Below are 26,669 nucleotides of genomic sequence, written 5' to 3'. Positions count from 1 at the left end.
GATTAAAACTGTGTGCCGGACCGAGACTCGAACTCAGGACCTTTGCCTTTCGCGGGCAAGTACTCTACCACCTGAGCTACCCTAGCACGACTGACGACCCGTCCTCAGAGCCTCATTTCCGCCAGTACATCGTCTCCTACCTTCCAAACTTCACAGAAGCTCTTCTGTGAACCTAGCAGAACTAGCAATCCTGGAAGAAAGGATATTGTAACTACCAAGTGTTCACAAGAAACGTGTCTAGGAAGCCAAACGTCAGGAACAAAAATGCTAACAACACACACACAGAATCGATGATCATGACATTAAGTGGGAAATGTGAAACGAGCTCTCATCACTGGTGTCATGCACATGTTCAGTTAGAAAAATTTCAATTAACAAGGCGGACAGTATCAAGCACAGTGCATACGATAACAAAAACACGATATTAAAATACGCAAATTGTATGAATGTAATATTAAAGATTGTTTGGAGAAACAAAGATATAGATGTAATGACAATTGTAACGATCTTATAGATCTTATAATTAAACTTTCCCTGAGACATTTATGTCTCATCTTTCTCTACAGTAATGTTGGATGCTGAGGAAATGAATTAAAAGATTAATTGTCAAGATCACCTAAGGTACAGAATTTCCGCAATACGTCCAACGTTAGGGTGCTATTCCATTGAGGAGAGCCCTTTCAATTTTGACAATATAGGGGGAAAATAAGCTAAAGATATCAATTGAAGTTTGTGCTGGGGAGGGCAGCCGACGTGGGTAGTTCTACATCAATACTGCGCAAGCCACCTGACGGTGTGAGGCGGAGGATACTCCTGGTACCAACCAACTGATCCCCCCGCCCCTTTCCCTTTCCACTCTCGAATAACGCGTAAGAACAATGATTGTCGGTAAGTCTCTATATTAGCTCTAATTTCTCTAATTTTTTCACTGTGTACATTTCGCGTGATGTCTATGGGAGAAAGTAATATGTTGTCCGACTCTTCCTGGAAAGTACTCTCTAGAAATTTCAATCGTAAACTTTTCCGTGATGCACAAAGCCTCTCTTGTAGCGTCTGCCATTGGAATTTGTTGAGGATCTCTATAACGCTCTCGCGTCAACTGTGCAATCCCGTGACGAAACGCGCTGATCCTCGTTGGATCCTCTCTCATCCTCTCTCTCTCTCTCTCTCTCTCTCTCTCTCTCTCTCTCTCACTGTATCAGCCCTGCCAGGTAAAGATCCAAGACTGATGAACAATACTGAAGAATCGATGAGGCACTTCTTTCGGAATGATTAACATTTCCTTAACGTTCTGCTTTTCTTCTTATTTGTTCTACGTGGTCATTCCACTTAATGTCGCTTTGGATAGTTACTCCCAGATATTTTACAATATGTACTCCTTTTGTAGCCATTTTCATCAGTAGTATAGTGGCACAGTAGTGGAATTATTTTCCTATGTCTGCGTAATATGTTACCTTTATTAACGTTCATGGTGTGGGTTCCTGTAGTCATGTCCTAGTTCGTGAACCACGGGCAACGTATGAGTGGCCAAGTAAGTGGTCCCGACAGTCGGGATACCAGTTACTTTGGAATAAGGCTGGGCATCTCGGACATATTCTGAGTCGTGGTCACCTTTGTGCTCATACGGCAAAGACTACCAAATCCACCGGTTAGTCCCTCAACCGTTAGGGGTAAAACTCAATGGGACTCGGGGCAAGTAAGGCTAGCAACCTGCTTCCCTGGTGACGGAGTCCCACCTCTAGCTGACAAACCAGGGGCTCCTAAGATACGACTTGTCAAACAAATGGTAATGACATGGGGAGCTATTAATATCAATGGGGGCTACTCTGGGAAGAAGGTAGAGCTGGCAGAGGCTGCAAGTAAGATGGGGCTGGACGTTTTAGTTCGTGCAGGAATGTTTACAATAGTGCTGCGGTGATGTAATGGTCAGCATTTTTGTCTACAAAACAAGAAGACCCCCGTTCCAGTTCCGGCCGTGGCACAAACTTTAATTTAATTCTTCAGCTTCCATTATTATCTTACTTATTATCTTACAATTATAATGTAGTGCAGGTTTGTGCGGATGATTATGATCATAGGGGCTAAACTGAGCCTGGAAGTCGGTTCCCGCTACTGTCGCAGGTTCGAATCCTGCCTCGGGCATGGATGTGTGTGAGGTCCTTAGGTTAGGTAGGTTTAAGTAGTTCTACGTTCTAGGGGACTGATGACCTCAGATGTTAAGTCCCATAGTGCTCAGAGCCATTTGAAACATTTCAAGTCGGTTCGGAATAAATCTTACTAGGACGGAAACGCATAGTTTCCTTTTTTTTTTTTTTTTTTGGCTTTTCAAAGTAGAATATGAAACTGCTTTACCAAGGAGTGAGAGGAGAATCCATAAAAAAAATAATAAATCACCAATACTCACCATCTTCAGAAAACAGGCTGCAAAACTGACAATACGATAATAAAGTGAATAGTCTTACATATTCGAACAAGACGTTTTAGAAACCCTAAAAATAAAGTAACCCATATCGCAACCCTGGCCCATATTAAATGACAAGATTGACAATGAATTCAGAAACTAGACGGCTGAAAGGTGTTTAGTTTGTGATCCGGTATCGAACAGCCGAGTCCCGCAACCGTCTCTGAAAAGAAGGACATACAGATACTTTATGATTTTTGATTAATTATGTTTTGTCAACCATTACAGCAAGACATCTTGTGCTCTCATATTTTTAATTACTTTTTCTGGAAAATTCAATGTAATTTTCTCCTACCTTGCAGTATAGTTTATATTTATGGGATAATAATAAACGTTTAATACCGTAAAACCATGCGTGCAAATTTCGTGTGCCATACAATGCTGTTTTTTTTGTTTCTTATATGTACATCAAAACATTACTTTTCGGCCACAGCACATTTATTTAGAATGTTGGGTCTTTATACGTTCGTCGGTAATTATGTACATCTTTTGATCACAATATCGGAACTGCAACCAAGAAAATCTCTACGGATACGGTTCGTGGCGTGTTGATATCTCAGTTAAGGTTATTACATAAGTACTAAAGTCTTCATGATGACACTGTGGCTTCGAGACGAATGTTCAAAACAATGTTCAAATGTGTGTGAATTCTTGAGGGACCAAACTGCTTAGGTCATCGGTCCCTAGACTTACACACTACTTAGACTAACGAATACTAAAAACAACACACACACCCATGCCTGACGGAGGACTCGAACCTCTGGCGGGAGGGACCGCGCAGTCCGTGACGTGGCGCCTGAAACATAGGGGCCACACCGCGCGGCGACTTCGATACGGATTTCATTATTATTTACTATTATTAATTTTTCCAGATGTTTTGTTGATTACATCGGTCCATGCAGCCTACAAAGATTTACTTCTTTTGACCGAAACGATGGAGCAACAATTGACGATATTGTCTACAGTCCTGGACATAGTTTGTTTAAATTCCTGGCACTTCTTTATGTTCTCATATAAAATTACCTAATTAATTGTTCTTTAACTTTGCTTTGTGTAATACTTTCTGCCTAGAAGCAGATCACGTCAACGTGTATGTTAATTAATGAACTCGTCATCGTCTGACTTAGCACCCAAATTTTTCATTTCTTTCGTCTCGACGCGACGGCACATTAAAATACAGAGTTACTTTGCTTTATCTCATTAAAGCACTCAAATACGAGATACGAGGCGAAATCTTCCAAAATATCAATCATGACAAAAAAACAAAAAAAATTGGCTGATGTTAGAAGTTTTCTTATTTGGCAGACAACGTCCCAAAATGGAAATCTAGGAATTGTCTTCTTGCAGATAAAACATTATCTTGAATTTCAAAAATAAAACACTGTCACGTGAATATCGCGTTTCTAGCAGATTCTCCGTGCGCGACTCGGGAGAGTAATCGATGTACCTGCAGTATACACAGATTACCTCACAGCTCCAGTCCTCTCAGATCGGAAGAATGCAGATACTTCAAAATATGATATAGCTGGCGGAAGTATCACAAAACTTCTAAGGAACTGGAGTGTATTCTTAATTTTACATATAGCTTATAGTTTTCTAGTTGCTTTGTCATTCATCGCTCATTACACTAATAAGAAGCAACAAATATGAAAAAAAAATTGAACACATAAGGAAAAATTTCACAGAGAAAATAAAATTCCTTACCTATATATAGGGTGGTGCATCAGAAAGGCGTTATTTTCATCCATCCACTGTTTTTTCTGTAAAACAAAAGAAAAATATATTAGCAAAAATAGGGGCATCCTATCCACCATTACATATGTAACATAATTCTACTGAATTCTCTGTTCTTTTTAAAATCAAAGGCTGATTCCAATCCTCTTACCAACGTACTTAAGAGGAACATTTCATAAATAATTCACATTAATTTTTTTGTCTTCCACGTTTTCTTTTTTTCAGTATCTCCTTACAGTCCTTCATTGCAGTCTTCCTGTTTCTCTGTGAATGAATCTCAACGTTCCCGAAGATCTATTATTCCGTCCAGGATAGCGCATCTATTCACTTGTCGAATGTCTCGAGTAACGGTAGTAGAAAGTTCATCATCAGAAGGATACCGACATCCATACAGAGGTTTTTTCAACTTTGGGAACAAGGCGAAGTCTGGCGTACTCATGTCCGTGCTGTAAGGAGCATGCAGCAATACTTACGGTAAATATTCGCTGTTTTTGGGTTACAACATCGCCGATATGTAGGCGAGCATTGTTGTGGAGAATGAATGGCCCAGCCTCGAGCAACTATGGTCGGGTTTGTTCATTTTTCTGCGCAGATTGTGTATGAAGTTACGATAATACACTTGTTCCACGTGGAACTTTTTCTGTCATGATGATACCTTGGTGATCAAACGCAGAAGTCGTCATTTGCTTCAGCCATAATTTTTTTTTTTTGCGTGAATAAACTGAAACTCAATACTGATTAGACTGTGATATCACCTCCATTTCTAAGAGTCTAATCTACGTTTCATCAGTAACGACAATTCAACACAAGAATCGTTGACCTTCACAGTCGAATCGTTGTTAGAACAAGGTTACAGAGTCCAGGTGTTTCTGCTTCCCTTCAGCAGTCAAAGAGTGTGCGACTTATCTCGCAGAAATTTTCTCTTGCATGTCAGCCTGGTTAAACCAATATATTTTAAACTATATTTTCATTCGAACAAAATATGAAGTTATGGCGATTCCCAAATTCTGTTTTAATCCACCGAATCACACTTCCGATAACTTTTGAAATTGTATAAATGATAATCATGAGCAACTATAATAAAAGAAGCTGTCTCACCAGAAGGTGGACACTTCTGACAGGGATTTTCAGTGAGTTACGTTAGATAGTAGTGACAGCTGAGATGACTGTGTGCATGTCTGATTCGCATGAGGCAGGAATCACTTACGACGACCATACTGAGACTGAGGTGAAACAGCATTGTTTTTCTTTGTGCTGATAATAATCAACAAACATAACGTAAAGTTTTCATTTGTTATTCAATCATTTCGTATCACCTCAGAAATACGATGTCGTGGCCCTGCAACTCTGGACCAAGCGATTACAAAAGAAATTTATATCATCTACATCTACGTCCATATTCTGCAAATCACTGTGGAGCGCATATTAGAGGGTACGTCGCATTGTATCAGTTATTAGAGCTTTTTCCCATTCCATTCACGTATGGAGCGCGGTAAGAAAGTTTAAATGGCTCTGAGTGTGCCGTAATTGATCTGATCTTTCTACACAGGCTTTATCGGGATAGGTTACGCATATCTTCAAGACCCTGCCAGTTCGAGTCCTTCAACATCTCTGTGACACTCTGACTCGAGTGAAACAAACCTGTGACCACTCGCGCAGCCCTTATCTGTATACGTCCAATATCCCGGGAGTGCTATCTGGTACAAGTCCCACACATTTCAGCTATATTGTAGGACGGGTAGAAAGAACTACTTTTAAGCAATCCCCTCTGTATACTGACTGCATTTCGCTAGTATTCTACCAATAAACCGAAGTATGACTTCTGCTCTACCCACAACTGAGCCTATGTAATCATTCCATGTCATGTCCCTAGGATTTGTTACACCCAGGTATCTATATGAAGTTACAGATTCCTACTGTGACTCGTAATTATTAGAGTCATAAGATACTAAGAGCTTTCGTCCTGTGAAGTCAACAGTTTTAGAGATCTGATAATTTAAAGCAAGTTGCGAAATTTTGCACCACTTTCAAATCTTATCAAGGTCCCATTGAATATTTGTACATATAATTATACACAACTTTATCCCCTGCGAAAAGCCTTAGGTTGCTCTTAACATTTTTCGCAAAGTCATTAATATATATAGCATGAATAGCAAGGGACCTAACACACTTCTGCCGGGTAAATCGGGAATTACATCTACATCTGTCGATGACGCTCCTTTCAAAATAACTTGCTACGCCGTCCTTACCAAAGTATATCCACCCAGTCACTGGCCCTAAGATTTCTCTTAGAAGATAGGTTAAGGAAGGGCAAACCTACGTTTATGTTGATTTGAATACCGTCTTTGAAATAACCGAAAGCTATTTACAGCTTGTACAGAAACCCGACGGAAGTCATAAGAGTCGAAGCAATGGCTGAGAAGGGAGTGAGACAAGGTTGTAGCATATCTTCGATGTTATTCAATCTGCATATTGAGCAAGCAGTAAAGGAAACCAAAGAAGTACTTGGAGAAGGAATTAAAGTTCAGTGGGAAGAAATAAAAACTTCTAGGTTTGTCGATGACATTGTAATTCCGTCAGGGACAGCAAAGGGCTTGAACGGAATGGACAGTGTCTTGAAAGGAGGTCAAAATATGAACATAAAGAAAAGGAAAACCAGACCAATGAAATGTAGTAGAATTAAATTACGTGGTGCTGAGGGAATTTGATTAGGAAACATACACTTAAAGTGGTAAATGGGTTTTGATATTTGGGCAGCAAAGTAACTGCTGATGGCCGAAGTAGAGAGGATGTAAAATGTTCAATGGCATGAAAAGCGTTTGTGAAGAAGAGGGATTTTTTAACAGCGAATATAGCTTCAAGTGTTAGGAAGTCTTCTGAAGGTATTTGTCTGGAATGTAGCCATGTACGAAAGAGAAACATGGACGATAACCAGTTTAGATAAGAAGATAATAGAGGCTTTTCGAATGTGGTGCTACGCAAGAATGCTGACAATTTCATGGATAGAACGCGTAACTAATGAGGAAATGGGGAGAAAAGAAATTTGTGGGACACCTTGACTAAAAGAAGGGATCGAGTGTTTGGGATCTGCACCAGGTCGGATTAGAGGAAGACATCAAAGAGGAGGGCTGCTAGATTTGTTACCGGTAGTTTCGAATAAGACGCAAGTATTACGAAAATGCTTCAGCAACTCAAATGGAAATCATTGGAGGGAAGGCAACGTTCCTTTCGAGGAGCACTGTTGAGAAAATTTAGAGAACTGGCATTTGTGGGTCATCCTATTGCCGCCAACGTGTATATAGGGTAAGCACCATAAATATAAGATTAAAGACATTAGGGGTCATAAAGAGGCATATAGACAGCATTTTTTCCCTCACTATTTGCGGGTAGAACAGAAAAGAAAATGACTAATACTGGTACAGGGTACCCTCCGCCACGCACCATATGGTTGCTTGCGGACTAGGTGCGTAGATGCAGACCGGTTGACAGGACATGTAGGTTGCAGTAGTTATTCGGAGATGAAGATACTTGCACAGGACAGAGCAGAACGGAGAGCTGCATCAAAGCAGTTTTCAGACTGAAGACCACAACAGCAACAACCCCATGAACTCGTACTTTTCAGAATAAGCGTAGATTTCGAACTACTCAAATCGTTTTAGGAAATGGAGAAATACTGCATCCACCTTACTACCTTGATCCATGGCTTTCGGTATGTATAATGAGAAAACGGTGTGTTGTGTTTCACGTGACTGATGTTTTTTCCCCAGCTACTGGGCACGGTTTTTTTGCGAGTAGATTATACTCGTAGTTAACATGGGGCTAATTCAGCTGAAAACTGTGTATAGAATCTGATAGGTATTCCATCGGGCATTGGGGCTTTGTTCAGTTTTAACGATTTCAGCTGTTTCGCACCGGCACTAGTACTAATATCTATTTCACTCATCGCTTCAGTAATATGACATATAAACTGATTAACAGTCCTGGGTTTCTTTTAAAAGGAACATTCAAAAAACGGAGGTTAAGCATTTCAGCTTTTGCTTCGCTATCCACAATTTTAGTTCCTGTCTCGTCATAGCATTTCTAAAACTTTTTTCGTATTTTCTGATTGAGAAGTTATGCTAGCTGACACTTCTAAAATTAACGTTGTTCATTTACGTGTCTGAGAATGATTGGCCGGAGTAAGATATCGTTAGTGTTATCCTGTGCATGCCTGTATCTCCCTTATATTTCCTTAGGCCAGGTTCGCCGTTAAATAATTTATTCTATTGTTAGTACACCTATGTTCAATAGCCTTTTAATATTTTTTGGTACAAATCCCACCCCCCCTCCCACAAACACACAGGCACACAGTAGTGCGCATGCACGGGGAAGTCACGCTCGTTTTTCAACACACACTCTTATGCACAGAGAAACCTAGTTTCTGTTAGAAAAAAAAAATTCATTCCAAGACAAACGAGCTATATTTCTTATAAATCGGACAACCGCAATGATTCCGGTACTCAAGTATGTGTAATGAGTATACTTCGCTTCTCATTATTTTCTGTTTAGTTATAATACTCATAACTGAACGTACCTTTTTCTTTTTCCGAAGTGTCACACGTACTCCATCCACCGATATCTCGAGCGTCACTTTCTTTTTCTTCACACCTTTAGCCTTGAACTCGTACTGAAACATAAGAATAAAGGCAGGGAATCAATTAACCTTAACTGACCAGTCTCTCTGTTGTATTAGTGGCTTGAATTACAAAACAGACAGCATATCGGCTATGAATACACAAAGCAATGTGTTGCTATGAACACAGTAATATATAAAAAAAGAAAGACAGTTCATTATCTCGGAGATAAAACACGGGTTTATTATTCATCTGTAGCGTAGTCGTAATATATTTTATTTGAGCAAATTTAATAGAGAACAAAAAACGTTAATTAAAAAATTCGTCTGTTTCGGAACAAAGAAGCTTCCTGTTAAGCATGTACACGGAAACCGATGTCTCAGTATTACGGTACGATTTTTAAATTCTTCTTTATATTACAAATGGTGTCCAGAATTCTTTCGTTAATTGGGAGTATAATCCAGTTCCTCTACAAATTTACGTAACTGAAGTTTATTGTTTTTTCTCCGATTTTCATAAGTTTCAGCAGCTTCGTTTCAATAAGAATTAAAACTTCATTCAGGAGTGAAATTACTAATGAGTTGTCATGGACGATTACAATGTTTGTGTTACGGTGTCCGTATCTTCACATTACAATGTCTTTCAGCCATGAATGCGTATGTGAAAGGACACTGTAGTGTGAACATACACTGTACAAATACGGACATTGTAATCACCCATAATGTATCTATGTCTCAGCGGGTAAAACTTATGGTAAAATATCTGTGTTTCTCCCAGCAGCTTTCACGGAATTTGCGTTCGTAAGGGTTATGGGCTCCGTGAATATTGAAGTTTGGATCGGTCCTGAAAGTTGTTAAGGCAACCGTTCGCAATAAGCGGTAAATCCGAGTTCGAATCCTGCTTTGTCACAAATTTTCATTCATTAACAGTATTATAGCCAGACGATTTTTTTGCATGTACGATACGTTTGTTTTGTGTATGATCCTTTTCTCTGAGTCATCAGCCTTTATTTGCTTTGATGCAGACCGCCACGAATTCTTCTCTTATGTACCCTTTTCATCTCAGAATAGCACTTGCACCGTACATCTTCAATAATTTATCGTATGTATTCCAGCCTCTATCTTTCCTTACAATATTTACCTTCTACCGTTTCCTCTATCACCATGGAATTTATTCCATTATGTCTGTTATGTCTGAAAACATGTTCTATCGGACTGACCCTTCTTCTTGTCAGTGTTTTTCATATGTTCATATCTTCGACAATTCTGAGGAGAACCTCCGTATTCCTAATTTTCCATATCCTTCCAAAGTGCCACATGACAGCCGCTTCTATTCTCTTTTTCCCAGTTTCCCACAGTCCATGACTCATATCCACACAATGCTGTGCTTCTTCCTCAAATAAGGCCACTGTTTAATACTGGTAGCCCTCTTTTGCCCAGGAATGCTGTCTTTGTATGTGCTTGTCTTCTTTTTATGTCATCCTTGCTTCGTCTGTCATGTGTCATTTTGCATACAAAGTGGCGGAATTTCCCCCCTTCAATTTTGATGGTACGTTTATCGCTAGTCTGCTACTCCTCATCACTTTCGTCTGTCTTCGGTTTAGTCTGGATCAATAGTCTGTGATCACTAAACTGTTCTTCCATTCAAAAGGTCATGTATTTCTTCTTCGCTTTGACTGAGAGTAGCAATGTCATCAGCAAATTTTGTTGTTGATACGCTTTCACCCGAGCTTTTAATCCTTCTCTTGAATATTTCCTTTATTTTAGTTATTGTTTCTTTGCATTGTACATTGTGCAGCAAGGACTGAAAAGTGCATGCCTGTCATACACCCCTTTAAATCCAAGCGCTTTCTTGATCTTCAGTTCCTATTGTTCCCTCTTGGTTCTTACACATCCTGTAAATTGTCCGTATTTCCCTATAGCTTACTACTATTTTTCTCAGAATTTCGAACATTGTGTACCAACTTACATGTCGAACGTTTCTCCTCGGTCGAAAAATCCAATGAGCGCATCTTGATTTCTCTTAAGTCTTGCTTCCATTACCAGGGGCAACGTGAGACCTGGCTACCTGATGCCTTTACCCTTCCTAAAATCAAACGGAACGTCACCCAACAATGTCCTCAATTTTCTTTTTAATTCTTCTATGTATTATTCTTGCCGGCATCCTGGATGGACGAGCTGTTAAGCTGATTGTGCAACAGTTTACTCAGTTATCTGCTGCTGCAGATTGTGTGGATGATATTTTGACGAAAGTCCGATGGTATGTCCCCGGTCTCATAGATTCTGCACACCAAGCTGAATAGTCGTTTGGTTGGCACTTCCCCCAGTTACTCTAGAAATTCGGAAGGAATGTTATGTATGCCTTCCGCCTTATTTGATCTAGTCTTCCAAGTCTCATATTCTAGTACTGGATTCCCGACGTGTTCCATATCAACACCCAGTCTTAGCTAATGTATACGGGGATAACAGGATAAAAACGAGCCCTTCATCTGCGTTCAAGTAACGAGATACAACATTAAACTTGTTCCTCATTGTTCTGTTCTTCATACAGGTGTTTACAATGCAGGTTCATACCGTTACCTGGTGTGACCACATTATATTTTGTAGTTCAATTAGCTGTGCTGGATCGCTGGTGTAAGCATGTTGCTTGTAAAGATAGATGTTTCAATGTTTCATTCAAGAAGGACAATTTTGTGTATATACAAGGTGAACATTAACGACGTGCCGTATGTTGCAGGCTGTGTGATTGAAGCACCGCGCCGTAAGTAACAGAATGGTCCCGTACTCATGTCGGAAGAAGCAGAGGTGGTGTTTGTGTACGGCCAAGCAGCTGGAAACGGTCGAGAAGTAGCACGGCAAAACCAAAACAAGTACTATCAGAGACATCAACCACATCAAAGAACATCTCAAGCCACTTTTGGCATTTGTGTGATCATGAGTCCTTTCAGACAGACGAACGTCCAAGGAGACGGCGGACCGTGCGTGCACTAAATATGGAGGACCGGGTTCTGCCTCTCGACCGTTTTCATCTGCTTGGCCGTAAACAAATACCATCTCGGCTTGTTCCAGTCATGAATACCGGTCCGTTCTGCTGCTTACAGTACACTTCGTCAATTACCTAGCCTGCAACAAACAAGGAACACACGGCACATGGTCAGAGGAACTTCCATTCGTCAGTGCCTTCTAAATTGGCAACGATGCATTTCGGGACTCATGTTCATAGGATCTTTTTCCTCTATTTCCAGTAAAGGAGTCCGTCCCTGCAGCTAATCGTTTTTATTAATGTTCACCCTGTGTAGTGCATAACGAATGGCATCTGAAAGAGTGAGGTACATTTTTGTGAGTTCACGTAAGCCGCTTCACTGTTTGACGATGACACGTATACCTGTCTGAGCAGTTAGAAATCTGACATCTGCTGAAGCAAAATGTAAGTCATGTATTATTTTCACCAGTTCCGTAATGTACTACTGTCTACATAAAATCTGTGTTTAGTTCTATATATACTGTACATTATATGCTTCATTTTTTTTTTTTTAGCTTTTGCAGCACCAGTTGAAAAAGGACCAAAGTCCGAAATTGCAATTGTGAACTAAATAATTCGACAGTTAACGGTGAGTATGATATCCTCTAAGAAAATTTTCTATTCGATTTTTCTCTTCCCCGTCAGTGGAATCACTACGAGGACCACGTGTATTACAATGACTAATCGCTTCAGTCGACACCTAGTTCCCCATTTCGTATTACAAGTAAATAAAATTTCTATTGACGAGAAACAAAACTGTATATCGTTTCTAAAAGTATGCAAAAAGGTAAGACGTGTGTCATACATCAAACATTTTGTTTGGTTTTTTGCTGACTAGAGCTCACGGTACAGAAGCAATTTGGAGGTAGATTTTCTTAAATACAAAACAAAAGGACAAACTTACAAATGTATGAGGAGCTTCATAATTGGAAAATGTAATTTCGTTGGAGAAGATCGTGTTTTATCTATGAAAGCTCTTTAGAATTTGCTTTAAGGAGATTCCGTCTAGAGTTTCTTGTGATAAATATTTGTAGATTTTTTCCACATTCTTATTGTCTTCTTGCTAGATATTCTAAATGTGTGCCGGAGTGGCCGAGCGGTTCTAGGAGCTACAGTCTGGAACCGCGCGACCGCTACGGTCGCAGGTTCGAATCCTACCTCGGGCATGGATGTGTGTGATGTCCTTAGGTTAGTTTAGTTTCATTAGTTCTAAGTTCTAGGGGACTGATGACTTCAGAAGTTAAGTCCCATAGTGCTCAGAGCCATTTGAACCTTTTTGTAATCTGGTAAGCCTCTTTGTGTCATATGCGGATGGATCTGGATGGCACAAAAGGTAGTTCGATGTGCCTGGACGAGTCACCCTTCGACTACTGATAAAAGGATATGCTTCTGAAACACGATTGACCCTGAGTATCGGTCTGCTTCCTTTTCTACCATATATGAGCTCTAGAAGAATACCAAATACGTAACGTTCGCTGCAGTATCCAGCCGAAAATCAGAATTGCAACGTGTAATAGTTTTTGACCCCAAAATATTTGTGGCAACTTCCGCAAAATGGTGCACTGATCTTATTCTTCCTTGATTAAATTGGACTGTATTCACGCAGCACATGTTGTTTGCGTGGCTATCTTCCGCAGCAGCTGTTGGATATCAAACTAATGCTGGTTTTCCGTCAGTATCGTACCGTAATTATATCTCTTCACCATACGCGTTGTGTTCTTATTTGTAGGACAACTTTTGGTGAATTTGCCCCTTATTTACATGTTCCAAAGCCTTCCTCCAATGACCACAGAATATGCTTTATGAAGCAAAGCGAAACGCGCATGTTGAAAAATTCTCTTCGACAGGAGTAAGTTTAAGACTGAAAAACAATATTAATTGAGATGATATACAGGGTGTCTGTCTTGAGAGCCGTCAGTCGCAGTTTCTCAGATGTTTCAGCAAACGCCCGCATCTCGTGGTCGTGCGGTAGCGTTCTCGCTTCCCACGCCCGGGTTCCCGGGTTCGATTCCCGGCGGGGTCAGGGATTTTCTCTGCCTCGTGATGGCTGGGTGTTGTGTGCTGTCCTTAGGTTAGTTAGGTTTAAGTAGTTCTAAGTTCTAGGGGACTTATGACCACAGCAGTTGAGTCCCATAGTGCTCAGAGCCATTTGAACCAAGCCATTTTTGTTTCAGCAAATATTTTCTATTTCGTTTTTGCACTGTGTAGCCGGGGTCAGCTCAAACAAATATTGCTCTCACGTTTTTCACGAGTCGCCCATGTTGACTGCGATGCTCCGTGTCGACGGAAATCGTCAGTTCATTTCCAGTTAAAAACAAAATGATTTTCAAAGCGGAGTTTTACGTGCTCATTCCACAGAGTCGTCCCACATTAGTCTTGTTCGATAACTGTTTCATCGATGTGTGTGAACAGTTATGCTAAAACACTATGAATAAACAGTGCAGAAACGAAATTTCAAATATCTGGTGAAAATGCACCCGGTGACTTAGGGGGAACACCGTGTAGCGGGTACGTAGATGTCAGCACTATTTGAAGACCAGGTATTCTGCAATCGATATGTGCTAGCTACAGTTATGTTCTGTCACTATAGTTTTTCACAATCAGCATAAATGAGTTAGTTATTTTTTCGAAACATGTAACAAGCTTTTTAGACGCATCTGGAACAGGGACTCACCAGCGTTTCCTGTACGAGGCCTGTTCAAAAATTTCCGGAACATTCTCAATTTCATGCCAGTGGTGTGTTGGACAGAAATGCGGTTGGAATCCCTATACACGCTTCTGCTTAATGTTAACTGCCGGAAGTTTCATTGTTGTATGTCTGTTATTGTTTTTTTTTTATTTATTTATTTAAATGTCAAGTTTCGTAGGACCAAATTGAGGAGCAAATCTCCAAGGTCATGGAACGTGTCAGTACATGAACTTACAACATAAAAAGTAATAACAGATAAAAATAAATGTTCATGAACCTGAAAGAAAATCAGTCCATAAGTTTAAGCAAACGCTATCAGCAATACAATGAGAATCATCTTAATTTTTCAAGGAACTCCTCGACAGAATAGAAGGAGTGACCCATGAGGAAACTCTTCAGTTTCTATTTGAATTCGAGTGGCAGCTTATTGAAAATGGATGCAGCAGTATACTCCACACCGTTTTTGCACAAGAATTAAGGAAGTCCGGTCCAAATGGAGGTTTGATTTCTGCCGAGTATTAACCGAGTGAAAGCTGCTTATTCTTGGAAATAAACTAATATTGGTAACAAGAAACGACAATAAGGAATATACATATTGAGAGGCCAATGTCAAAATACCCAGACTCGAGAAAAGAGGCCGACAAGAGGTTCGTGAACTCACACCACTTATTGCCCGAACCGCCCGTTTCTGAGCCAAAAATATCCGTCTAGAATGGGAAGAGTTACCCCAAAACATAATACCATACGACATAAGTGAATGAAAATAAGAAAAGTAGACTAATTTACGTGTCGAAGTATCACTCACTTTCGATACCGTTCGAATAGTAAAAATGGCAGTATTAAGTCTTTGAACAAGATCCTGAACGTGGGCTCTCCACGACAGCTTACTATCTATCTGAACACCTAGGAATTTGAACTGTTCAGTTTCACTAATCATATGCCCGTTCTGTGAGATTAAAACGTCAGGTTTTGTTGAATTGTGTGTTAGGAACTGTAAAAACTGAGTCTTACTGTGATTTAACGTTAGTTTATTTTCTACAAGCCATGAACTGAAGTCATGTACTGCTCTACTTGAAACCGAGTCAATGTTGCACACAACATCCTTTACTATCAAGCTAGTGTCATCAGCAAACAGAAATATTTTAGAGTTACCCATAATACTATAGGGCATGTCATTCATATAAATAAGGAACAGGAGCGGTCCCAACACTGATCCCTGGGGCACCCCCCACTTGACAGTACCACACTCAGATCCCACATCACAGCCGTTATCAACATTGTGAGTAATGACCTTTTGCTGCCTGTTGCTAAAGTAAGAGATGAATCAATTGTGAGCTACTCCCCTTATTCCGTAATGGTCCAACTTCTGGAGCAATATTGTGTGATCAACACAGTCAAATGCCTTTGTTAAATCACAAAATACGCCAAGCGTTCGAAACTTTTTGTTTAGCCCATCCAGTACCTCACAGAGAGAAGAGAATATAGCATTTACAGTTGTCAAACGACTTCTAAAGCCGAACTGTACGTTTGATAGCAAATCGTGTGATATAAAATGATCAATTAACCTTACACACACAGCCTTTTCGATAACTTTTGCAAACACTGATGGCATATAAATAGGTCTAAAATTATCTACATTATCCCTTTCTCCCTTTTTATAAAGCGGCTTTACTACTGAGTACTTTAATCGCTCAGGAAACACCGTTTCTAAAGGAAAAATTACAAATATGGCTAAATACAGGGCTAACATGTGCAGCACAGTACTTTAATATTCTACTAGACACTCCATCATAACCATGAGAGTCCTTAGTCTTCAGTTATTTGATTATTGTCTCAATCTCCCTCTTGTCTGTATCACAGAGGAGTATTTCAGACGTCAATCTCGGAAAGGCATCTGCTAAGAAATTTATATGATTTCCTGTAGATACCAAATTTTTATTTAATTCACCAGCAATGCTCAGAAAATGGTTGTTAAATACTGTACATATATCTGATTTATCAGTAACAGAAATATTATTACTGCAAACTGACTTTATATCGTCAACCTTGTGCTGCTGACCATACACTTCCTTCACAACTGACCATATGCTTTCAGTCACCTGAGCCAACCCTGCACTAGGCTTCAAAATGCTGGTGACCTGGTACTCACTCCCCAACACTTCCTGCAACTGCTGGCCTACACCTCTACCGTGGGAACTACCTAGCAGCAGAACCTTCTTTCTGCTAGACTTTGCAACTAGCGTAGGCCTCCTAATTGCTGAGGACTGCTGCAAGTTACCTACATCTACGGCTACACGAGGCTCCTCTCCATTCAACTCTGACAGTTGGTCGAATGTATTGCATGTATGCAAAGTAAAACTGTCTGAGTACCTCATCTTCCTAGCTACCTTCTTGCCAACTGCCAGTTCCCATTCCCCACCACCCTTCACCCTCCTCAACCTATCTAGTTCCTCCTTAGCGCATTGTAACTGCACCTGAATGGCACAGATCTTACGCTCCTGCTCCTCTATTAACTTGTTTCTATTACAGATTCTACATTCCTAGGAGAGGATCTGCCTAAAATGACCACTGGCTTCCCCACTGCATTCCCCCCAATGAAAATACTTTGAACAAATCCCACACTGTAATCCACTACTCACAAACCTACGACAGAGCCCACACTTTTCACTCATGGTAAATTTTACAGTTACTGAAAAACTATACGTCTACGTTACCAAAGTTTAGTTACACCAGTAGAACTATTTAAGAACTAACAATAATGGTCTCGAAATTCTCTGCCTACTAAGAAAGCAGCTACTTGTATTAAAACTACTACACCACAGCCGATACCAATACCAGCAAAACTTCACAAAATTATTAGCTACAACCAGTAAATTAAAACTACCACTGTAACACTAAACGAAGTTAAAACACTATATGAAAATTTTACTGAAATATTTCACTAGAAAGAATAATAAACGTCAGTTGAAAACTAAAGCACGAAAATTACTAACGACTTCAACACACTGAAAACTCTCTAAAACACAGCGAGCGAACAATTACAAAAGTTTATTAAGTCGTTATTTCGCCACAAACGGCACGCAACACCGCTGAAATCTATTAAATTTAATAACTGTATTACAGAGCACTAATACGTTTGTCAGTACTTAACTTATAACCGCTACAGCAGCAGTACACGCCGCAAAATGTAAACACACTACTGAGGCGCGAGGCTTAGACGAACGACGAAAGCAGACTGCCGTGTTGAGTAGAATACTGGGTATCACAGTTTGCGAATTTTGTGATGACAGAGGAGCAACGAGTCTGCATTAAATTTTGCGTGAAACCCAAGAAAACCTTTACTGAGATACACCGAACGATGCAAGAAGGCTATTGTGTTATGGATGGCTTACACGGTTTAAAAAAGGCCGGACGAAAGTTGAAGATAAACCCTCGTTCAGGACGCCTCCCGATGACTACCGGGATCATCATGAATTCGTGCCACATGGAGAAACTGTTAACCGATGGTACTATCGGCACGTGTTGCGACGTCTGCGAGAAAATGTGAGAAGGAAACGGTCTCAGATGGATCGAGATAATTCATGGCTCTTGAATCACGATAACGCACGTGGACATTCATCCCTGTTGGTGCGTGGCTATTGCACAAAAAAACGAAATCACTGTTCTGCCTCATCCTCCGTACCCTCCAGACCTGAAACCTGCGGACTTTTTTATTTCGAAAACTGAAAATCTCGCTGAAAGGACGAAGATTTGCAACGATAGGCGAGATAAAAAAAAAAATTGCTGACGGAGCGTCGCGTGGTCCAGCAAGGGCGTACCAAGACTGCTTCCGGAAGCGTAAACGGTATTGAGAGCGGTGTATCAATTGTGGAGGACGGTATTTCGAATGAGATCATGCACAATAAGTAAGATGTAAGCGTAGAAAAATTTTGTGGACAAAGTTCCACAAGTTTTTGGACAGACTTCGTATGTTACGTACGACCCTTACTTTAAGTCCGTTATTCAGCTCGTTCCGTAATTTTCTTTTATTCACATTCGATAGCCGCATACTTACGACCCATCGTGTGATTTAGGTTTAATTGTTGTTATCTGTTATTGCTTATTCGCATTTCTAGAGACAAATAACCTACCGTGCATATGCAAAGTAGGTCAGGGCACAATATACAGGGTGATTCAAAAAGATGGACACAGTTTCATTGGCTATGTTTCCTGCGCTATACATTCTACTTGAATTCCGTCAAGTAAATCTGAAATAGTTCGTTGTAAAGGTTCAAATAATATCGCTAGAGTGCTCGAAGACCGCATTGCCTGCAGCGTATATCGTGTCAGCTGTGAGACGGCTACTATGCGACGCAAGAGTTTTTGCATTCGTGAGTTCAGTAAAAGCGAGTCTGCAGCGTGGATTTGGGCGTTAACTTTAATACTGAACCCCCAACGAGGAAGAGCATTTATCGTTGAAATAAAAAATTTGACGGAACTGGCTCTCTGTGTAAAAGTAAAAGCCTAGGTTGCCGGCCAGTATCGGTGGAGGACGTAGAGCACATTCAAGTGAGTTTTGAACGTAGCCCAAGAAATCAATCCTTCCTTTTTTGTTAATATTATTGGCTTTCGGGACGTTCCCATTCAGCTAGCTCATCAGTGAATGTCAATTATGACGATACGAAGCTAAGGACACCGCGCGCCTGTAAGCATCAGCATCAACAACGCAACACTCAATACCTGAGCGGAGAAAATCTCCGAACCGGCCGGAAATTGAATCCGGACCTCTTTGCTTGACAATCAGCCACGCTGGCCAAGGAGCTACCGAGGCGGATAAAATCAAACCATTGAGCGAGAAGGGAACTTGGACTACCGCCAACAATTGTACGATGTATATTGAGGCGCCGGTTAGTGTACAAGACCATACCATCTACAAGTGGTACACGTCTGAACAAACGATACGGTAAAGCGTGTAGAATTTTGTGACGTTATACTCTAAAACATGGAAGAACATGGAAGAAATTGGAAAGTCCACAGGAACAACGTACATGTAGGGGGCTACAAAATCCCCATGTAACAGTGGAATGGGAGAGGGGCAGCCCAAAGTCAATGTGTTTTGCCCCTTATCGTTGACAAAAACTTATGGAAATTTCTTTTTTGATGACAGTACGGTTACTGGAGTAATGCAACGCAAAATGCTGCAAAACTGGCTTGTTTCTCAAATGAACGAAGATGCAGAAAATTACCTTTCCCAGCAGGGCGGAGCTCTACCCCACTGCCAACTGAATCTTCGACGTTTCCTGGGTAAATCTCTACCTCAAAGACGGAGAGGTCTCATGGAGAATGAAAACCTAACACTTCACTGATGGCCACCGACGTCTTCTAATCTCACACCCTGCGACGTCTTCTTGTGGAAGTTCGTGAAAGATGTAGTTTGCATACCACATCTACATCTACATCTACATACATACTCCGCAATCCACCATATGGTGAGTGGCGGAGGGTATCTCGTTCCACATCTAGCATCTTCTCTCCCTGTTCCACTCCCAAACAGAGCGAGGGAAAAATAACTGCCTATATGCCTCTGTACGAGCCCTAATCTCTCTTATCTTATCTTTGTGGTCTTTCCGCGAAATATAAGTTGCCGGCAGTAAAACTGTACTGCAGTCAGCAAACATCTCTTCGCGAGCAAACTGGAAAGCCACCGAATCACGATCTTCAACTACAGATTGCCTTTGTATTTGATCTCCGGGTTGTAGCTCTTCCCTTCCCTCTGATTTGAATAACCTAGAAAATGGAAATGATCGTATGGCGTCAGTGGCCAGGAGTTCCCAGTCGGGAAGTTCGGCCGCTAAGTGCAGGTCTTGTTGAGTGCGACGCCACATGGGGCGACCTGCGCGTCGACAGTGGGGATGAAATGGTGATGAGGACTGCACAACACCCAGTCCCTGAGGGGAGAAAACCTTCCTCCCCAGCCGGGAATCGAACCCAGACCCCTGTGCGTGGCAATCCAACGTGCTGACCGTTCAGCTAATGGGGCGGACTGAATGACCTAAGAAAACGTATCACAGCTGCAGTGAACTCAGTGAGGTAAGATATTCGTCATCGACTGTGGGATGAATTCAGCTACGGTATAGATGTTCTCCGTGCTGCCAGAGGAATTCATACCGAACATCTGTTAACCTCCACGTATGGATAATCAAATGTAATTTACAGACTTAAACTCCAACTTACAGTACTGGAAACATATCCAACTGAAACTCCATCTTTACCACGTTGCACTTAAGAGGGATTTTACGTTAACACGCTTGGAATCATACGGCTACCAAGTAACAAATTACAACAAAAAAGAAGTGCTGATACTGCTCGAAACAAAGCACCAGAACAACGTGCTGAATAGTGCGCTGCTGGGCAATAATTGTGAACGGCGAGTAGCATGTGAAATGTGAACGAATGGACCAACAAACAGACAAGATGCTCATCCTGTTACAGTGTTTGAAATGTCCACGGGACACGAGGGAATGAACAGCTGCGACCGCAAACAGTCATTTAATGAGCTTTCGCCAGTTAAATGGCGCTTTGTTCCGGGGCAGCCGGCGCAGTATACGCCGCAGACGGCATTAACAATTCCATATGATGTGTTTAATGCCTGATTTGCGCATTACAGCACTCCGCGAGCAAACCGGAAAGCCACTGGATCACGAACGTTAACTACAGATTGACTTTGTACTTGATCTCCGAGTTGGAACTGTGGGAAAGTATAAATTAATAATCATGATAATTATAGTGATCATGTAGTTTCATACGGAACAGTCACACTGAAATGTCCTCCAAAGGTAATAAACACAAGAAGTACTGGATACTCCTGCAAACATACTGCGTCAGAAGCTACTGTTTGCAGCTAATTCATTCCTCTTGTTGGAGCCAATTAATTCCTCATCTAACATGTCTATATATGGGTGAAAAAAAAAACAAAAAACAAAATTTGCCATGACCTGCACGGTAAAGCATTAAGAAGCATCATTCGGCAAGTATACGAATGTTATTGACACATGATACTGTTATGAATGTATCTACTCTCATAATACTTGTAAAAAAGTGAACACTACAAATGAAAAGAGAGTCATTTCATACCGTGCTAACCACACACAGTGAACTAGACACTGTGTACGTCAGAGAGACCGACCTTATTTTGTAAACATGAATGATTCTTGCTCATACCTGGTGTTTTAAAATAAAAATAAAAACATTTATTGATGTCGTCGAACTTACTCCAGCAACGGAACGCGATGCACGGATAACTATTCGAGGTTTAATGCTCATTTGTATCAAAGGGGCTTCTGACCATCGTCACATTTCGTTGCTGAAAACATTGTTCATCGAAAACACCTGTAACTATTCCTAAATCGTTACAGCGCTGGCTTAAAACTGCAGTAGTCGACGCACATGATAAAGTTCAATTAATTGTTTACTATAATCAGACGTACGAGCAGGGATGTGGTGAACCGTAGGACCAGTCGGTCTTAACTGAGTCTGAAGTTAAATTCTAGGAAGCCCCGTCGAAGATACTCAATGACCGACTAATTATTCTAAGTCCCAACGACTTGAGTATAAAGCCTAGCATCGCTCTCAGTGGAGAGGCCCTTCAAAAGATGAAGTAACATGCGCCAAGCAACAAGTGCTCTCGAAAGCTCAAGTATGAGTTTCGCAGTTTTTCCTGCAAATACGAGGGGCGTTCAGAAAGTAAGCTCCGATCGGTCGCGAAATGGAAACGACTATGAAAATCCGATAAAGCTTTGCACAGATGTGTTGGGTAGTGTCTCTAGTATAACCCCAGTTAGCATCACGTCGCTCTTCTCATTTCTGAGCTCGCAGTGAGTGCGTAAAGATGTCTAGAAAATAGTGTCTGCCGCCAAGTACGAGGGCCTGGTGAGAAATTTCGCCTGAAGCTATGCAGCTAACATTACATAACTGTCGTGCTGTTTCTTCTTCAAGACAATTCTCAGCCGCATTCTGCAGGGGCAATGAAGATGCTCCTACATCGTTTTCAAATGGAAATGTGAGATTACCCACAATACAGTCCGCAATTGTCTCCCCCTGAGTTTCATCTCTGGTCACATGAACCGCTGTCTTTGAAGACAACATTTTGACACAGACAACGAGGTGTAGGCCAGCGTGGAGAATTGGCGGAAAGCACTGGCGGCTGCCTTCTATGATGAGGCTATTGAAAAGTTGGTACAACGCTATGACAAAAGTCTAAGTCAGAACGGCGACTACGTAGAGAAGTAGCTGAAAGGTGTAGCTAATTGTTACAAGTAAAACATTTCTGATGTTCACTGTGGTTTCAATTTGGCAATCAATCGGAGCTTACTTTCTGAACAGGCCTCGTACTTTGTGAACATGGCTGAACTGCCGTGCAGACCGACACAGCAGAAACGGGTCCCGTACAGTACACAGCGTTTTGTTTACGTGTGTAGTTGGCACGATATTAAACGACTCTCTTCATTTGTACTGTTCACCTTTTTACAAGTATTATGAGAGTAGATAGCTACATAAACAACACACGTGTCAATAACATTCATGTACCTGCCGATTGATGTACGAGCGCATATACACGATCCGTTTCCCCCTCCCTCCCCCTCCCCACCCCTCCCCATTGGTCTTCAGCCGACTCTGTCTAGATTCACCAGGCTCGAAAAACACATTTGTTTAGAATAACACACGATATTTATACTAGAAATGTACCTTCACATACAAATTTTGCCGGCCGGGGTGGCCGAGCGGTTCTAGGCGCTACAGTCTGGAACCGCGCGACCGCTACGGTCGCAGGTTAGAATCCTGCCTCGGGCATGGATGTGTGTGATTTCCTTAGGTTAGTTAGGTTTAAGTAGTTCTAAGTTCTAGGGGACTGATGACCTCAGAAGTTAAGTCCCATAGTGCTCAGAGCCATTTGAACCATACAAATTTATTTTCTGAACAAACTGAAATTATACTCTACATGTCTGACTGAAATATCCTTTAAGCTATCGTGATTTCTAGCACTTTCATGAAGTATGAGTTTTTAAGAGTGAAAATACGCCTTAATTTTATGAGACAATACGTAGGGCTTCTTCTATATGGGAATAATCCCTGTGCGTAAAATGTATTCGCAGATGCGACTATGAACAACCATCAGCTGTATAAGAGAGTGACGACACTGAGAATTCGTGCTGGACTAGGACTCGAATCCGGATTTCCAGTTTTAGGCGAAGAGTCGCCTTAAACACTTTGGCTATTCGTGCATGACCCACGGCCAGACCCAAACTTCCATATCTATTCATACCTGGATCATGTCCAAAGGAACAATGCATCGTTCTTCTTAACAACGCAGGTGCTGCAGTATCGCAGTAATTCCCCTCTTTCCAATAATGAACTCAGAATTGACGTAGCCGTTCTGGCTACGGCATAATCACTTACATTAATAATACGTGTCATCTAATGTTGATCTCAATTTACGTAAAAGCAGCGACATTTACATTTTATTTACATTTGTTCCAATATGTAGCTCTTAATTCTAGTGCATGCTGCTGTGAGTAACATTCTGTTAATTATGTAGCTTCTCGAAAGTAATCAGATATTGCAACTAGTGATGGTCTCCCGCCAGCTAAGCAAACATGTTAATAACGCAAGTGAATATATTTGTAGATAGTTCTCATCGGATTGTGTTGACACCTCGATAAGTCTGGTATCAATTTTGCTACCAAAGTCAATTAATGAGATATGTTTTAATTAACTGTAGCACTCGAACAGCTGGTAGGCTTAAAGGGCGCTGATAGCCAGCAGTAGCAACTCAACCTTACCTTTAATTTGCCGTTTTTGCCTGTTGAATATATTTATTCCTTCATTAAAGGTCACAACTAGAATTATAAAACTACTGGAGGCTGCTGTAGACTATCGTAAGTAAGCATATGGTACAATAGTTTTCCTAGTAGCTGTGGCCTCTTAACATCGTAACCGCATTACCTGTGTGTGAGATGGGTTGCATACCTACCGTACGTTACATCATTTCGATCGCTTTGTTTGCGTTTGCTATCAGTGTCTTACTAGATTCGTCTAGGAACTGGAAGTGGTTACTTAAAACATTTTAGCAAAATTGAAATTTTCAGTGTTTAATTGAGGTTGTATTCAGAAAATGGTTGATTTGTAATTTGAAATAGAGGAATTTTTTAATTAAAAATTAAAAGAAAGATTTATCATATAGCGCTAAAAATCGCAATTTCCTCAAATCGAAGGTAAACTTAAAGACAAAACGCAAAACAAAAACATATCAAACATCGCTTCAGTAGAGCTTACATAAAACGTCTTTTTCTGTTATTGCTAGATAAATTTTGTTATTACCAGTAATAACAGCAATGACAACAATAATCATATAACTGTTTGTATTCGTACATCTAAACTGTACTTGCATCGGAAATAATTGCTAGGTTACAGAAAAGCGCAGAAGTTACGTGAACAGCTAATTTTTATTGCTTATAAAGAGTAATTTATATTTTGTAAGGATATAAAACACACAGTGGACTAACACTGAACTATGTATGGTTCTAATTCTTTGCAAAGCAAACAAACAAACAAAAAACGAAGAAAAGACGTTGGCTCCCAGCTCCTCTCTCACACATAATTTATATTCTCTTCCCTACCAATGCTACCAGTACAACTGGTAATCCAACCATTTAATGCGTCGTTTACGTACTGTACCAACACTACTGAATCGTAGCTTTGGTACAGCGCAATTCTAATCACAACAATCTAAAATGCCGCTACACAATTTTTGTATTTTGTTCGAGAGCCGCCATTTACTCAGCTTCGAACAGCTCAGATGAGTCTCAGCGGCCAGGTTTTCCCCACCCGCAGCCAACGAAGTCCCATCGTCTGGGGTGACGTAGGGCAACCCCACTCTGAGAACGGTTACCTATCTGCAAGCCGCTCTCCGTCCAGCGCGCTCTGATTCACCCCTCGCTCTGTCACTTTGATGTCACTATGCTCATTCATATCTATACTTCTTCTGGTGTGGATTTCACCTCGTTACGTCATAAAGTCAAGTATAATCTAACATTTCAGAATGCTTCTACTAACGTAACAGGGGAAGTCTTTATTCACCAGTGGATGTCAAACGGCTGATAATGACGACGACAATGATGATGATAAAAATGATGATGATGATGATGATGATGATGAAGTTGATGATGATCAAGCTATTATTATCTGCAACCTCTGCAAGGCCGTTGACGAAACTTTTTGTTCGCATCATATAGTTGTGAATTGACTGCACACTAGTAATATTGTCAGTTTTATGACAATCAGTTGTATACCTAGGTATCTCCACGTAACGTAGGAAGACACACATGAACAACATATACATCGGTAAGCAGGATGTTAAGAAATTTCTGCTACGTATTCGGAAAGTTTCAGATATTAATTACACAGTATGCTCCCATTTTATGGTACTACACGAACCCGAAAAAGGATGTACTTGGCTCTGAAAACGATTTTTGAAGCTATATCCACAATTTTATTCACGCTGCACATTTGGCATTATATTACGTAAGGATCTCTTTATTTGTCTTGTCTCTTGCAGATATTACCTAAGCAGACGGCTACCCTTTATTAACTCATGAGCGAATCAACAAGTGTTGTCACATACACCATTACATCGGAGATGTTGACTACATGACATTAAACATGCAGGGTGCAATGGGGGATGGTAAACAACTGCCGTACACTGCAAATCCGAAACATGAGAAGTACTGTCACTTCGTGGACAAGAGGCAATGTCACCATACTGCCAGACCAAAAATTTGCCATCTGTCGGCTCATCGAATAAGTTGTACAACTTACTACAGGCGAATCACTTTAAACATTGACGGGTAGCTATGTAGCACTGCAAAGGACTGATATCTATGTTGAGCTACGGTTCCCTATTTCCTCACTTGCGACAAGAGGTTAATTGCACCCAGCAGTTGTTTTCTGGTTCCTTCATTGCACAGATCTTCCCTTTCTACTTCATATTATGAGGGAGTATTCTTCTCCAGGAGAATATGAGAGCTCTAAAGAGGAAATTGTTACGTAGACACCATACCAGTGCAGGATTTACTAAGTATACAACTCCCAAAAACTGGGTTCTATAATGTGTTCT

At 40.8% G+C, this 26,669-nt stretch overlaps 1 protein-coding gene across 1 annotated transcript in view; it reads right to left on the bottom strand.

The window, feature by feature from the left end:
* Window positions 1-26,669, bottom strand: part of LOC126259295 (carboxyl-terminal PDZ ligand of neuronal nitric oxide synthase protein-like) — a 470,145-nt gene that overhangs the window by 350,771 nt on the left and 92,705 nt on the right. Inside the window, exons 2-3 of the mRNA XM_049955956.1 lie at window positions 8,769-8,861; window positions 4,166-4,221 (exon numbers count right to left, since the gene is read on the bottom strand). Coding sequence (XP_049811913.1) covers window positions 4,166-4,221; window positions 8,769-8,861 — 149 coding nt within the window. The remainder of the gene's footprint in view (window positions 1-4,165; window positions 4,222-8,768; window positions 8,862-26,669) is intronic.

The sequence above is a fragment of the Schistocerca nitens genome, chromosome 5 (genome assembly GCF_023898315.1).
Source record: "Schistocerca nitens isolate TAMUIC-IGC-003100 chromosome 5, iqSchNite1.1, whole genome shotgun sequence".
In the NCBI taxonomy this organism is placed as follows: Eukaryota; Metazoa; Arthropoda; class Insecta; order Orthoptera; family Acrididae; genus Schistocerca; species Schistocerca nitens.
This window is presented reverse-complemented; position numbering and strand designations above follow the sequence as displayed.